General features: G+C 32.4%; 1 protein-coding gene across 1 annotated transcript; it reads left to right on the forward strand.

Annotated features, from left to right (window-relative positions):
- Window positions 1-12,113: 12,113 nt before the first annotated feature.
- LOC149248567 (histone H3.2-like) lies at window positions 12,114-12,566 on the forward strand. The gene has a single exon (XM_089450469.1). It carries the CDS (start codon window positions 12,114-12,116, stop codon window positions 12,564-12,566), a length of 453 nt encoding a protein of 150 aa, XP_089306595.1.
- Window positions 12,567-16,117: the final 3,551 nt, after the last annotated feature.

Raw genomic sequence — 16,117 nt, forward strand, 5'->3', positions numbered from 1 at the left:
ATCACTCAGATGTAATCAGTATAATTTTTTTTCAATTTTTATTTCGCAACTCTTGAAGCATTGCCATTCATGTTTGAAAAAACAAGATAATTATTTTTGTACTCTATTGTCTAGCTTTTTGCTATAACTTTTATAATACAAGTTTCTTAATAAATAAATAAATATATATATAAATATATATTGTGTTAATATTGTTGGTCGATAGAAATGACCAAGAATGATTTAAGGGTGGGGAGGAGAAAACTCCTTTCAATAAGCACGTGATCTACATCCAATTAACACACAAAAATTGATACATGATATGGACTTCATATTAAACATGTCACTTTCTATTTCAAATAAATAAACTATAATATAATTAAACCTCCATTCAAGTCGTAATTGATTGTTTTATACTTAGGGTCAATTGTTATTCCTTGTCAACATTGTCTAACCTATGTAAATTTAGGATTAAATAATATATTTGAATGGATATGTATCATGGAATTATTGGCCTTTCTCATTTATTTAAGGAGAAATTATTTATTACTAATGTATTAGCTTACGAGTCTGTAAGCAATTACAAAGTCTAAGATTTATTTTTTTTTATGGGTTTTCATCCTTATATATTGATGAGTTATCAATGTGTCGAAACACGTCAATTTATGAGATGGTTGCATCCACGTACTATATATTGATATCACTCGATGAATATATTGTTGAGATGGCTAAATATTTTCCTGTCAATCTTGTGTCACATATTATTGCATAGTTAACCTGGTATGAAAGCTTCGTTGGTCTTAGTGATTAGTGATGATAATAACCTTCATTATCATTTATATATTTTTTTTTCAATTAAAATTTCAATTAATACTATTTTAAAATGGATCTAATTCCCTCTAACCTTCCAAAATTATAGATATTTTTAAATTATTTTATAATTTTATCTTCATTTTTTAATGAAATTTTAGTTATTATTAACTCATAAAGTAAACCAACTTAAATTTTTCTAAAGTTAAAATCTACAAAGCATTGAGATGTATCAAATCATTTGAGGTGAAAAAATTGCAGTGCAAAACTTGAAGAACAACTTGTAGCTCTAGGGATTTGGTCCCTCTTAATGCTTGATAAACCCGAAATTAAGATGGATCTAGGCTAGTTTAGTCATAGGAAATCATGTCACTACTTTAGATGGTTATTGTAATATTTTAATTACAAGCACAAGATCTAGTGTGTAATAAATACTACACTAGGAATTGGATAACAATAAAGGTGAGAGATGAAATTGCACTAAAAAAAGACTAAGCCACTAAAGAGAGCAATTCAAATTACTCATAAACTCTTGTCTATATTATTTGACATGAATTTTTAAGTCGTATATAAGCCCCATGTTAACACTAAAACACCTTAGTAAGTCTGAGCTATTGAGTCATTATATTTCTATTTTTATATTGTTATGTACAATATAACTCCTCATGGTCCCATTTTCTTATAATTGCACCCATTGTCTCCTATTATACACTAAGGAGACCTAGTCATAGAATCATCAAATATTGTCTTGGACATTGTATTAATTGTAAAATGGGGGTTTTTCCTCAAAGTGGACTATAGCTATTGGTTTCTTATCATTTTTAAGGTGCAAGGATAATAACATTTGGTATTAGAGCTCATGATCATATGGTTTGCTACTTCAAAAATGGCATTGTGGCATTTTCACTATATAAAAAAAAAACAATTGGGTGGTTTCATATGGTGAAACTTGGAGAATAATGAGAATATATCTCAAGGAAGTTAGGGTTTCTTAATTCTCCTAAAATTTGTCTCAAAAAGGTTAGTTCAACATTTTTACTATAACTTTTTCTTGGGAGGTTTCAGATAGTGAAAATATCACTCAAATTTTAGATCTTGGTTCACTATATTTTCAAAGATATTCTCTAAGGAAGTTAGGGTTTCGAAATCCTCATGAAATCAGTCTCAAACAGGTTAGTTCAACATTTTCACTATAACGTTTTTCCATGAGGGTTCAAACCATGAAACTTAGACCATATTGAGGCGAGATTGCAGATAACATCTGGTTCAAATTTTAGATCTTGGTTCACTATAATTTTCGATATATGCTCAAGGGAATTTCTGGTTCCTTAATGCTCTCGAAGTCAATTTCAAATAGGTCAGTTTGAAATTTTCATAATAAACTTTCTTTAGTGGGGTTTCAAACAATGAAACTCGAACCATATTGAGGAGAAAATTGAAGAACGTCTTGTTCAATTTTTAGAATTATTTCAAAGTTATACCCTATGGAATTTAGGGTTTGTGAACAATACATAAATCAATTTTAAACATGTCTACTTAGTATTTTTGTTATATCTTCTTGTTTGGGAATTTTCAGACTATGAAATCTTCAGGAATTTCTAGAGACATACAGAAGTACCTCAAGTAAAAACTTCATAATTATATTTGAATAATTGTACACACAACACACTATAAAAATTTTCTCATGGGAAGAGGCCAAAAATAAGAAATTTTTTGGAAAGTTACGTAACTTTTACATGACACATCAAATTCATTTCACACCTGTGGAATTGTAGAAGAGACATATCATAGTATTATAGATCAAATTTTCAAATCCATGAGAGATAAATCAACAAAATTTTACCCATTTTTCTCTTCTCCAAACTAAGGTACGTAACTTACTAGTGACCTAACTATTGATTAGAAGATCCCTTTTTCTTTGGTGATTGAAAGTTGTGATAAAGAGGAGTGAAATTATTATTTTCCAACATGCCTCCACAGAAATATACTACACTAATTAAATTTATAGAAGGCTCGTCTTTGAATCATGAAGACAGTGAAGACTTTGGATTTAGGGTATCTTTATTAGAGAAGAAAGCTAATGAAATGGATGGTAGTATGTTGAAAAAGGTAGATTTATAAAGTTCTCAAGAAAATCTTAAAAGAGAAATGGAAAAGAATATGAATGAAAATAAGGAAGGAATAGAAAAGAAGATGAATGAAAATAAGGTAGAAATAAAAAGAAGAAGAATACAAATAAGGAAGGAATAGAAAAGAAGATGAATGAAAATAAGCAAGAAATACAAAAATCCATTATTTCCATGGAAAATATTATCTTTGATAGGCTTCTAAAAGGGATGTGGAGATCTAAGGAAATCATGAACAAAAGAAGAATCATGTTGTTGAGAATCAATCTCATATCGGAAGTATGCTATCATAATTGGAGAGCACAAATCTTGAATTACATAACTATAATCATGAAATTTCAAGCGACGATCCACATCATCAAGAGTTCAAGTCAGCACCAAAGAACTATTACATTATGAAGATAAATATGAGGAAGTAAGATGGTAATGATCCAGTAACATGGATATTTCAAATAGAGAAATATTTTGATATACACCAAGTGGTATCCTTACAAAAGGTAAATATTGCATCCATATTTTTATGACATAACCAACATGTATGGCATTAATGGCTTTGTGAAAGAAAAAATATTATGTTGTATCTTGGACTATTTTTATAGATGAATTGATAGCACATTATGGGGATATTAAGAACAAAACATTCTTTAGTCAATTGGTAGATCTTCAACAAAAAGGTCTAGTTACAGAGCACATTCAACAATTCCCCAATGATCACCGATTATCTAGATTGAAGCTTTAGTACTACTATTGCCCATTTCCTTAAATTCCTTATGCATCTAAGCTTTGCCTTTGTTTCTTTTTGTGTGTACACCAAAACCCTTGGTTACCAATCCAACCTCTCTATCTAATGTTTTAGTCTAATTCTTCAATCTAAGATAAATTTGATGATATTTTAATTTATGGTGCTTTAGAATGGTGCTCAGATCCTTATTTTCCCATTCCTTGAGAAGAGTTACCAAAATTTGTTTGTCATTGTTCAGGATCTAAGTATCCTCCTTTGCATCCATTTCTACCTTATCTGACATGGGTATCTTTTTTGGATCTAGGATTTTTGGGGAAGCTTCTGGGGTCTTTCTATTTGGGGAGGATTTAGTCTGAGGTTCCTCCACATTGGAGTCCAAATTCATCAGATCTTCAGGAACCTCAATATTTTCATCGAAATTTGTAAGTGTTGAATAGTTATTTTCCACTGGGATAACTTTAGCCTCTGATTGGATGGATTGTCCTTTGGGGTTTCTCTATCTGATTATAACTTTTTGAAAACCTTCAAAATTAACTTTTTGGGTCTCTTCCCGCAGTTCTTCTTGATGGATTAGGAAATATCATAATAAGTGGCCATACTCATGACATCATTGACATTAGAAAGGAACATGTTCATAGTCCAAATGTTGACACCAGAATTTGTCCTAGTAGGAAATTCCAATGGACTTTGCTAAAGGTTGGGATATGTTCATGTAGACACATATTATGGCATATGAAGTGTACCATCCATGTCTAGTGACTTTCGATAGCTTGAAAAAAGATCCAATCAAGTTTCTAATTCCTTTGAGAATTTATGGGTCCCAAAATTCTTTGTAAAAGGTTTTACCCACATTGTTGTTGCTAAAAATTGCTCTTTTCTCGGTTATCATTAGAGAAATTTTTTGATCTAAAATGGGCCTCTTAAGGAATATTATAAAATAAAAGTGGAAATAATAAAATAATATTAAATTACATCATCAAGTTTTGGAGGGAAAAAAGGAAAAACTACTTTTTCAACTTGTAGTTTCAACTTATCTCCCTATGATTGTACTCAAATTTCGAGCGAGAGCACTCGTTCAATGCGAAATTTAATTTTACATCCAAGTAGTACCCATGTTGCATACTTTCAATGGACCCTACTACACGAAAAATGTGAAATACATGAACAAACATGATTGCAACACATGTTTTCATGTAGTAGTGTCCATCAAAAGTATGCAACATGAGTACTCCTTGGATGCAAAATTGAATTTTGCATCCAATGAGTGCTCCCGCTCAAAATTTGCATAAAATCATAGCGAGATAAGTTGAAAATGTAGTTTTTTTTTTTTTTTACTTTTTTATCTTTTTACCCTTTTACTACAAAAATGGTGAATCATCCCCTATGTTTGACATCAACATATTGAATCCTATTGGTTCTTATAAAGTTGATTTTTGTTGTACATTTTTATTTTGAGGCCCATTTTTTACCTCAAAATTCCTCTAACGATCACTCCTCCTAGAATCTCATGAAGAGGCATGCATTGCTGAAAAAATAAGGATCCTTTTCAAATAATCGAGCCCTGTCTTCTAAGATGAAGAAGATTACCATAAAAAATCCTTTAGCCCCTGGTTCCAAATCAATTTCACCTTTTGGTTGTCATTTACTATAAATCCATTTTACTACACCCTTCTCAAAAGGTCATATCCCAATAAACTTACAAATGAGGGTGTGATCTTACATATATTGTTTGTATCCTTCCAATTTGTTAGGCCAAACCTTATATTTGGGGTTTGTTTCTTCTTTTGGAAAACATATTCTCTTGAAATGTGATTCCCATTATGCTCCAAGAATCATATTATCTCGTGTATTTCCTTCTCCGTTTGTAGCTCTAAATCCTCCTACATTTCATTAATTTTCATCTTGGTCACTGCATTTTTGTAGGAGGGGATTGCGCCCCTCCCCACTTGGGCACTCATAGAGTAAATCCGATGTAGCTAAAGCGATAGTATTAAAGTATAAAATGTCTCCTTGCTAGATGATGCTAGCCACCAATGATAAACAAAGTTTTTAGGAAATTTTGTATAATCAAACCCTAACCCTAGTAGAGTTGGTAAGTGTTGAATAAATAATATAAATGTGAAGTAATTAATATATATAATAACTTTATTATGAAAAAGATTAATAAAATTATAATGAACTTGAGTTTATTTATTAATGTAATTCAATTTCTTTTACACTTTATTTAATTATAAGTGATATTGTTTATGGTTTGATTTAATAATGATAATTTAATATTACTTGTTTCCTTAAAATTAATGTTATAATAATATAATTTTGATTGCAATTAAAAATATGATGATATTTTTTTAATTATTTTTATAAAACAATAAAATATAAAATCAAAATCAAATTCCTAAAAACATTATAATTTTCTTTTTTAGAAAATAAATTGTAAGTTTTATTAATGAAAATAAAAATTACATTTTGTAGACACACATAATGTGTATGCATATAGAAGTTAGAAGATACAAGACGAAGCTAAAGAGAAACAAAAGGTAACATATAGGTTCTTTTAATGACTAAGAACCAGAAAGCATAAACCGGGAAGCACCAACAAAAATGTAAAGAAAATTAAGACTCGCAACTAGTGCTAATCTTTTCTTTTTTGTTTTTCCTTTTTTGCACATTTTTCCATCCATCGAGATTTGGTTCAACTAGAACCAAAGCCAATTCTTTTCCCACTTGAGGAACTCCTTTGTTAGAATTTGAGCTCTCAGAGATGTGAGACCTTTTTGTGCCCCTGATTCCATCCAATGACAAAGAGTGCTTAGGATCCATTTCTTTCTATTGAATGGTGATAGTTCCTAGCTAAATTGTAGCGTTCCCATTCAGTTTGCCTCTCTATTGGGACATATCATTAGTTTCTTCTTTTTTAGGTTCATTTTCCTTATTATCTTCTTCTTCATCCTCAAAGGGATATTTCTCTCCGAACTTCCATCCTTTTGGTTGATTGGACTACCTCTTCTTCTTCTTAGGATTCTTCTTTGCTTGTGGGAATGAATTATGTAAATGTCCTATTTGAAAACATACACAACATCATAATGTCATGTTATCATAATATAGAACTTGTGACCAATGGAAGTTATTGTGTTTAAAATTTATATGATCTGAGAGCCCTTTGCTAAGATCAATCTCCACACATATTTTGGTATACATAAAAAGACTAGTTTCTGTTATTTCCAGATCCATTTTTTTGAATTTCCCAAAGTGTTACCTATATCTTCAAGGACTTTATGATGCTAGAAAGGAAGGGGGAGGTTTGGAAGCCTCACCTATATCAGCATGGTAGAGATCACCATAGTGTTGGCATCAAATTTTGGGAACCATAGAGTGATGAATAGTCTGGCTCTACCCTATAACCAAGGCCCTTTGTTAAGAGCATAATCCATATCCTTCTGAGTTTCAAATTGGACTATGAAAAAACCCTTTGAGCATAAGAAACTGTCATATTTCATAGTTTAAAGCTTCAAGTTTAGGCCAAAAACCATTAAATCTGCAAATAATTTCTTTAGATTGTATAACAAATAAAAGGTTAGATGCCTCAGGAAGATTTACTTCCATAGAAGGAGCTTTCTCCATTTTTTCTACAATATAGGGTCTTGGAACATTTTGGATATGAGTTGTTGATGTTGGAACCTTCCCTTGGATTGTTGCCTTAAAAGACACAAGGGTCCCATTAATATTCTTTGCACCAATAGTACCCCCACAAAGCCTTGTGTTCAGGATGATGGTTGAATCTTCTGAGATATTGTAGTCTTTGATCTAAGAAGAATCAAATAAAACCTTCCTTTCAAATTGTAGATATTGAAAACATAAAGGTATACCCCACTTATGTTCAATGGCCTGCTTGAGTGAGTATAGAGAGGTTGAACTTTGGTCAAGATAATATTTTTTTCCACTGATATTCGTAATGAAGATTTGAAAAATGTTCCAGCGCAGATTATGGAGGTGCGGTCACACCACACAAAGCCTATGGGTCAGAATGGGCTAGTCGCATGCCTGCGAAAGCCCCATAGACACAGGGGACAATGGAACAGAGTATTTTTCTTAAAGAAGGAAAAACTAGGAGAAAAATATAGAAAACTATAGGATTTTTCAAGTTTCTCCAAAAAAATCTATATAAAAACTAATCCTACATTATATGAGAAAAAACTGTAAAAAAAAGATTTTATCCCTATAGTTCTACACCGCCTGAATATATTATAAAAACACGACAAATATAAAAAATATTTCGGCTGAAGATTTGACATTTGTTGGCACCTCCCTTCCTTATTTTTTGTTTTCCATGTAATTTTTACAAGTTGTTATGGCCACATATCCTAGTGGCATCCTCAAGTTGGGATCAAAGCTCATATTTGTATGTGGCAGTCGGCTTCAATTCCCACGACATAATCAAATTGTCAACCATTTGCATATTGATTTGGTTTTATTCTAGTTTCCTGAGATGTTCAGGTTGTGTTTCAACCACATATATTTCGTAAGACTGCATTTCAGCCATGAAAAATTAGGAGCGCATGCTTTGTCATTAATTAGGTACAATTGCTTGGGCGTTGAAGAAAATTAGGAATATAATCAATGTAATCCTTAGACTTTATCTGAAAGCTTCAGATATGTTGAAGACTTTGAGATTGAGTAAATTGAGTCTGTATTAGTTGGTTGGTGGTCTTAGTCTCAGGTTTCAAACGGGCTCCGACTCATTTATATAGTAAAATGATCTATATATAACTTTTTGGATGAAACATACCATGCCCCTATATCTGGTTTGCTTTGTAAAATTCTCAAGATGTGTCTGGTTTTATTCCTAAAATTCTCCTGCCAATATTTATCAAGCAATGTTACCTCCTTCTTCGGCCTACAATTGCATGTGAATTAAAGAGCTTTTGAATGACATGTGACATGGGTACACATATTTTGATGGCTATTGTAGGGACAATAAGCTCATATCATTTATAGTGTTTTGAAGTTGCAACATCATTATGCCAACTTGGAAGAGTTCAGTTGGACAAATTATAATGATGGAGGTATGAACAACTAACATTTCGAAATGATTATAGCTCATGATAGATGAATTTTTTTTTTCCTTCTTGCAATTTTAAATTACAAATTTCTTTTTCCTAAATGTCTTTACATCTTGTGTTGCACCTCTCTACATGTAATACAGATTGTGTGTGTTTCAATAGTAATGATAAGTTGTACAACATACACAAAACATTGTGCAATTAGGGATGGCTCATAGGTGTATGATGCAATTAGGGATGGCTCATAGGTGTATGATGCAATTAGGGATGGCTTGTAGGTGCACGATGTTATGTAATCTGCGACAACAACACCAGGATATAATCTTGTCATTAGACCTATTGAACTGATTTGCAAGTATAAATAGGTAATAAAACCTAGAAAATATAAACAGGCATTGCTATTACTTTTTGGTAATTATAACAAAATTACTGGTGATTGAATTTAAAAACATTTTTTATTTTTTCTCTACTTTTGCTCTATCTCTGTTAATATACATTGAATAACTTGAATAATTGCTAAAATTTGAAATTTGGAAATAGCTTTTGCTATGTTGGTTTCTGTTTTTTCTCTTTCACTGTGTTGGTTTTTATTTTTTCTCATAACACTGTTGATCTTTCTTTAAACACTTTTGAGCGACTTCTTTGAGGGTTTAATTCTAGCCTATGACTAGATTTGGAATTGATGACACTCACTCTACAAATTCTAATGTATCTGTATCTGTATTTGTATATGTATGAGCTATATTTGTAGGAAGCAAAAAAGTTGAACTATTTGTATTTGTATGAACTATATCTGCAAAAAGCAAAAGATTTGAATTTGATGGCACATAGAGAAGGTGTTATGTAGCCTCCATAGAAATCTCAAAGGCCTCTTGGATCTGTAGAATGGAACCAGGTGTTACTTATAAGGAAAACTTATTATGTATATAATATATTTCATCATATTATTGCTATCTATATCACGAGAATTTCCCTAACCATAAAAGTAAATATTAAAGGGTTGAATTGAAGATGGGATGAGTTAGGTGGGCTTTCTGGGCATATGTTCTTACTTTACATTTATGCAATTGAATTCATATGGAACTGGAATGAGAAAATGAGAAACAATCATTGTTCATAATAAAGAAACTTGAATGTTCTTACTCAAGCATGAAAGTGAAGTTTAGGGGTACAATACCTTCTCTTTCGTTGAACCCTGCTTTTGTCTCTGGTTTTATGGTTATACATGAAATCCAATATGGGGAAGAAGGAATCAGGAAAAGCACTTGGGGAGGGCATGAAAAAATGCAACTAGGGCAGAGGTAGAGGGCTAAGAACCGATAGAGCTTGAATCTCAGATGTTGCCATGTGTAAACAAGGGTGGCATGTGTAAACAATGGTCATAGCCAACGGTGAGAGGTGTAATCTCCCAAACGTTGTCTTTGCCCAACATTTAAAAACTTTGGTTAAAAATACTTGCCTCAACCTCCATTTAAAAAACTTTGGATAAAAAAACTTTCCCCAACCTTCATTTAAGAAACTTTGGATAAAATAACTTGTGTGCGCAAAAATAGCATCAAGGCACATGAAGTTTGCAATAAGAGGGAAAATCTGAAACTTTCGTTAAAAATTTAGTGAAAGGAAATTGTCAATTCTAAACTTTGGTTAAAGAGTGAAACAAAGTGAAAAATTTTGGTCAACCGATCAATTAATCGTTGGTCAACACTCCAGCAATCGATATAGTCCATGCTCTGCCATAGGCAGGGACTAATAAAGATACTTAAATACAAAGCTTCTACCCAATTGCATTTTAATTAAAAAATAATTTTACAATATTATCTATTTATTCTCTCAATTCATGTTACATGGTTTAAAATTGGAAGAATTAGCATGCAGGGTTGATTATAGTGGCATATTTTAATTTGAAAAATTGGGATATAAAACCTTCCAAGCATCCATGATATTTTTTGGGTTTGTAACATCTATAACTTATGTCCACACCATCATCATTCATCTACACATCGAAACATTTCCAACAATGCAAAATTCATCTTAATCAGAGCACTCAAGTGAAAGTTATGCATCCCAAAAGTTGACCTACATTGTTGAACATGTGGTATGAGTGGATGCCACTAGATTCCCCATTACTTACACATGTGGGGCTAGCCATCTGTATACTTTCAAGAATACTTTATAAGATCCAAAAGCCTTAGCAGCAATTGAGGATTATTCAAAACTTAAGAAAATCAAAACCCTAACCCTAAATGGTTAGCGAGCTATGTGAAATATGTGGATCCTAGAAGGATGAGAGGTTCCATTATTTTGCATTGTATTTGTTCCATAGATGAGAAAAACATCTAGGAGTGGTATTTCGAGATCATAATAAAGGAGGAGGATAATTCTATAATAGTCATCCAAGTCATAATGTCAAAAGGAAACTTCATACTTAGTTCTGATTTACTTGGTATGTGCATTTTATAACTAAAGCAAAGAGAGAAGAAGAAAAGTCTCACCTTCTAATGGGTTTTCTCTTGTATGAGGTTTCATAGGATAAAACTTGTGTTCATTTATGTGGATGGTGTGCACATTTTCATGTTCTTTTATTTTTTATCTTTTATTATTTACATAAAATTCAAGCAAAACCTATAATTAATTGATCTCAAACCTTTCGAAAATTAATTTGCATAATCTAAGATTTCAACATATTATAAAAATATTATGACAAATTGTTTCATTGAAATATAGCCTAGATCCATCTTAACTCCGGATCTACCAAGTGTCAAATCCATCATCTACCAAGTGGAGAGGGATCAAATCTCTTTTTACTATAAAAGGGGTTTGCATCTCAAAAGATTTAAGATCCAAAGTTAAGATGGATCTAGGCTAGTTTAATTTTCCCCTTTATATAGATTATATTCCACATGAATACCATGGGTTCTCATAAACATGGAGCTAAAAAACCACTAATAACTTACTAAAATAAATATATACTAATTAAATAAACATATTCAAATTTAATTTTAATAAAAATATTCTTTTATTTTTATTTTTATTTTTATCAAGTAAAATTGTTTATTTTAAATTATTTTTATTTTCATGTAATATGACTAAGTCAAAATATTTATAAAATAAGACATTACAACATCTCTTCCATACTGAAATAAAAAACCCCTCTAATATAATTTCAAATCTATTTATATCTCAATACATAAATCAATTAATATGAAAATAATGATTATTTCCATTCATTAAAATTGATGTTAATATATCAAATTGATAATATTAAATTAAATAATTCTGGTTAAATTAATAAATTATAAAATCTAACTTTGTTATAAATAATTTGGAAAATAAAGTGTTTTTAATTAAGTATTTTAAGGTATAACACAAACATTATAGTTGAAACGGAAGAGAGAGATGGCGAGAACGGTACAGACTGCTCATAATTCAACAAGCGGGAAGGCGTCAAGGAAACAGTGGGAAATAACGGTGGCTTGGAATTCTGCTCTAGTGACTGGAGGAGTGAAGAAACCTCACAGGTTCAAGGCCGGTACTGTTGGCCTTTGTGAGATTCGAAAGTATCAGCAAAGCACAGAGCCACTGATAAGAAAGTTGCCACTTCAGCGCCTGGTAAGGGAGATCAACAAGGACGTCAAGGAAGATTTGGGGATCCAGTCATCCCCCGTGAAAGGTAGCCCAAGATGGGCAAAAACAAACCATGGCGCTCTAATCTGCACCCTGAGCCTTTCTGTGCCCACTCCTACGCTGCAGTGCGGCTATGGGGGCTGGGGGGTTTCGAATCAGAGACTAATCAAGGACAGCGCAATGCCCATGCCCACCGCAGAAGGGGAAAGGGTAAACCAACTCTAGATCTATGCAGAACTGTCGGCCTCCCTTTGTGCTGGTCCTCGAGGGGGGGATGTGCTTGAAAACCGACCATCATTGTACATGCAGGGATAACAGAACTGGACCAACTACAGGAAGAGTCAGCGGCCGACATCAATATCCCTGCAAAAGAAATTGGATCCAGGTAGGAATTGGAGATTTTCAACTCAGCTAGAGATCGAGCTTGGCTTCTCCAGATCTGGAAGGAGGCAAGGAAGAGGTCTTATCTGTGTATACCACGGGGGCATCCTCCTTTTTCGCATCTTGAGGCAGCGCAATGTCATGGGCAGCTAGAACAGCGAGATCCGAGGCAACAGGTAACATCAATTTGTTTTTAGATTTTTATTAAACTCCCTGTGGGGAAAACCAGTCTAGTGTGGGTATATGCAGAAAGCACCATTATGCAGGTGAAACAACAAATCTGGGCATTGATGGGATACCCTGTTCAGATCCAACACTTGGTCAGTGGTAGGTGGTCCCTTCAGGATAACAAAACCCTAGAAACCTACGATATAGGCCCAGAAGCAACCATTGCTTTAAACCTTAGGCTGAGAGGAGGTGCTCTGCCCCAGGGAAATACAAGCACCACAGGAGGAGACAAAGGGAAAAAGACAACATCTCAGCAACAACCCAAGGGAGGCTTCTCTTACAAAAACATCCTACAGGGTGATAGAGATCCAGGGTCCTCTCCAGAGCAAGGTGGACATACACCTAGGCCATACATAGTAGATCAGCTTGGGCAAACCCCAGCCCTCAACATTGATTCTACAGGACTAGAAGAATTCGTTAAGTCATATGAAACTCATGCCCTAATCTATCGATTTAACAGTTTTTGGCCAAAGCCAATGGATCTATTTCACTGGATCTTCACTAATTGGACCATGGAATGTGATATACATCTATGCTCCAAGGGGTTTTTCATTGTTAAGTTCGCATCTACGGAAGCGAGAGATACAATCATCAATGCAGGGCCTTGGTTTTGGGGAACAACGGGTCTTTTTATGACCCCATGGTTTCCAGATTTTGATCCAAACAAAATGACTATCTCTAGAATGTTAGTCTGGGTCCGCCTATATAACCTTCCTCTTCACTTTTGGAGTGAACGAGTTTTGGAAGGAATTAGGAACAACATAGGTAAATATATCAAAATAGATCTGAAGAGGATTGAGGAGAGGATCTACACTTTTGCATGCATTTGTGTGGAAGTTGATCTAAGTAAAGGATTGTCGGAAAGTATAAGGCTGGTATACAAGCAACAAAACTAGCTGCAAGGACTAGACTACGAAAACACTGCTTTCAGATGCAGAATCTGTAGGCTGACAGGACACTTGCAAAGTACATGCCCAGAAGCCAAGAAAGTAAACAGTAAAAAGAAGCAGAAAGGGAAACAGAGAAAAGGGTGGCAATACCCCCCTCCTAACTCAGAGGACGAAGAATCAGAAGCAGAGGAGGAAGTTACTCCCACAGAGAATACTGAGCCTACCCAAGGAAAAGAGACCCAAAAGGAAAGCATATCAGCTAACAAGGTTTCACAACTCCATTCAAATCAGGTAGAGAATACAAGCGAGGATCTGAGTATGGGAGGGATCAAACGGCATCACCCCTCACATACTTCAAACTCAGACAAGGATACACCTCCACAGAAAGCAGAAACACAGTTAGTCCTAGCAACGATCAAGCCCTCCCAAGAAGAGTGGCGCAAGGTCGAAAAGAAGAAGGGGCGAAAAACATGAGATGTGAGTCTCTACTCACTCCCTGGAATCAATTTTTCTGTTCTTTCCTCCTTTCCTTTTTCTTTTCTTTCATTCTCTCTAAATGCACGGTAGCATTGCTACGTTGCATTGTGTGCAAAAGCACACGAGCCCAATGGGCAACTTCTGAAAATGCTTCAATGCATATGCTAAGTGTAACTTTTCATTTTATAAATAAAAGGTTACCGATTTTTTCTGTGGAAAAAAAAAATAAATAAATAAATAAATTAAGTATTTTATGTCCCTTCAAATAGACTATCTTACTACAAGACTCATGCAAATTTATTCATGTGTGCTATATTTATTTTCTTTGAGAAGCTAATGACAGTGGGAAAATAATCTCTTTCATAATTATCTTTAAGATTATTTTTATTTTTCATTTTGTTAAAAAAATTAATGAGAAAATAATCTTTTTCATAATTATTTTTTAGATTATTTTTGTTTCTCATTTATATCAAATTGATAATATTAAATTAAATAATTATGGTTAAATTAATAAACTATAAAATCTAATTTTATTATAAATAATTTGGAAAATAAAGTGTTTTTAATTAAGTATTTTATGTCCCTTCAAATAGACTATCTCACTACAAGACTCATGGAAATTTATTCATGTGTGCTATATTTATTTTCTTTGAGAAGCTAGTGAGGGAAAATAATCTCTTTCATAATTATTTTTTAGATTATTTTTATTTCTCATTTTATTAAAAACTATATTATATTTATTAAAAAGATTATATTATATTTATTTTCTTTGAGAAGCTAGTGACAATGGGAAAAGAATCAATTTTATTTTTTTTTTCATTTTATTAAAAGAGTATATTATATTTTTTTTTTTCATTTTATTAATGTACTATATTATATTTATTTCTTTTATTGATTTTAATGTTAGTGACGATAAAAACTAATTATTTTTTAAATAAAAATTATAAATAAATATTTTGATTATCTTAAAAATAATCTTTATTTTAATATATATTTGAAAAAAACAAAAACAACTGATGCAAATTTTAGACTTTTCAAAATATTTATAATCAAAAAAACTGAAATAATTCATAATTGATTTCACGTGTAAAGATTATTAATAAATTTGTAATGAGATATCACACGAAGGATTATTCAAACAAGTCTTTGGAGGAGCCATATTTGTTTCACCGCCTCATTTCTAAGACTGATTTTTACCTTATGGTTTACGCACTCAAGGATTTTAGTTCATATTATACTAAAGTGATTTTTCTTCATTTTGATTAAGAGATGGTTAAACGTTAGAGTAGTTTCTATATCCACGTTTGATTATAAGAACTATAAGAAACCACTCTCGTAATGAATGGTTTAGAGGAAAAACAAATTCCAATCTTTTTGTAACTTAATGTCTTGGATGCTTTCATATGAGTTGTAACTATTTTTTTGAAAATATATTAATGTTGGATTAAAAGAAAATATAGATGTCTTTAAACCAAAACTATAGAATGCATGTCGCATTGTTTTCTTTAACCTAACCAATTATGGTTTGAAACTGTATTGGAAATGTTTTGCAGTAGAGAATGTTAATTTAAATGTTTTTTCTAGTGTATGGATGGTAATGGATGCAAAGGAAAGATATTTGTATCAGATAAAAACTAATACATATATCACACTCCTCAAAATGAAGCTAAAATATAAGTATCACTTCTTTCCCTTAACAAAATATTTGCATCTAAACCAAAAATCCAAAAATAAACCAAGAAATGCATTGTATTCCCAATATACACTAATATATGTTCAAGTAAAACCAAAAAAAAAAAA

Source organism: Pinus tabuliformis, chromosome 7 (genome assembly GCF_031772625.1).
Source record: "Pinus tabuliformis cultivar Carrire ecotype Pingquan chromosome 7, CPIR1, whole genome shotgun sequence".
NCBI classification, from domain to species: domain Eukaryota; kingdom Viridiplantae; phylum Streptophyta; class Pinopsida; order Pinales; family Pinaceae; genus Pinus; species Pinus tabuliformis.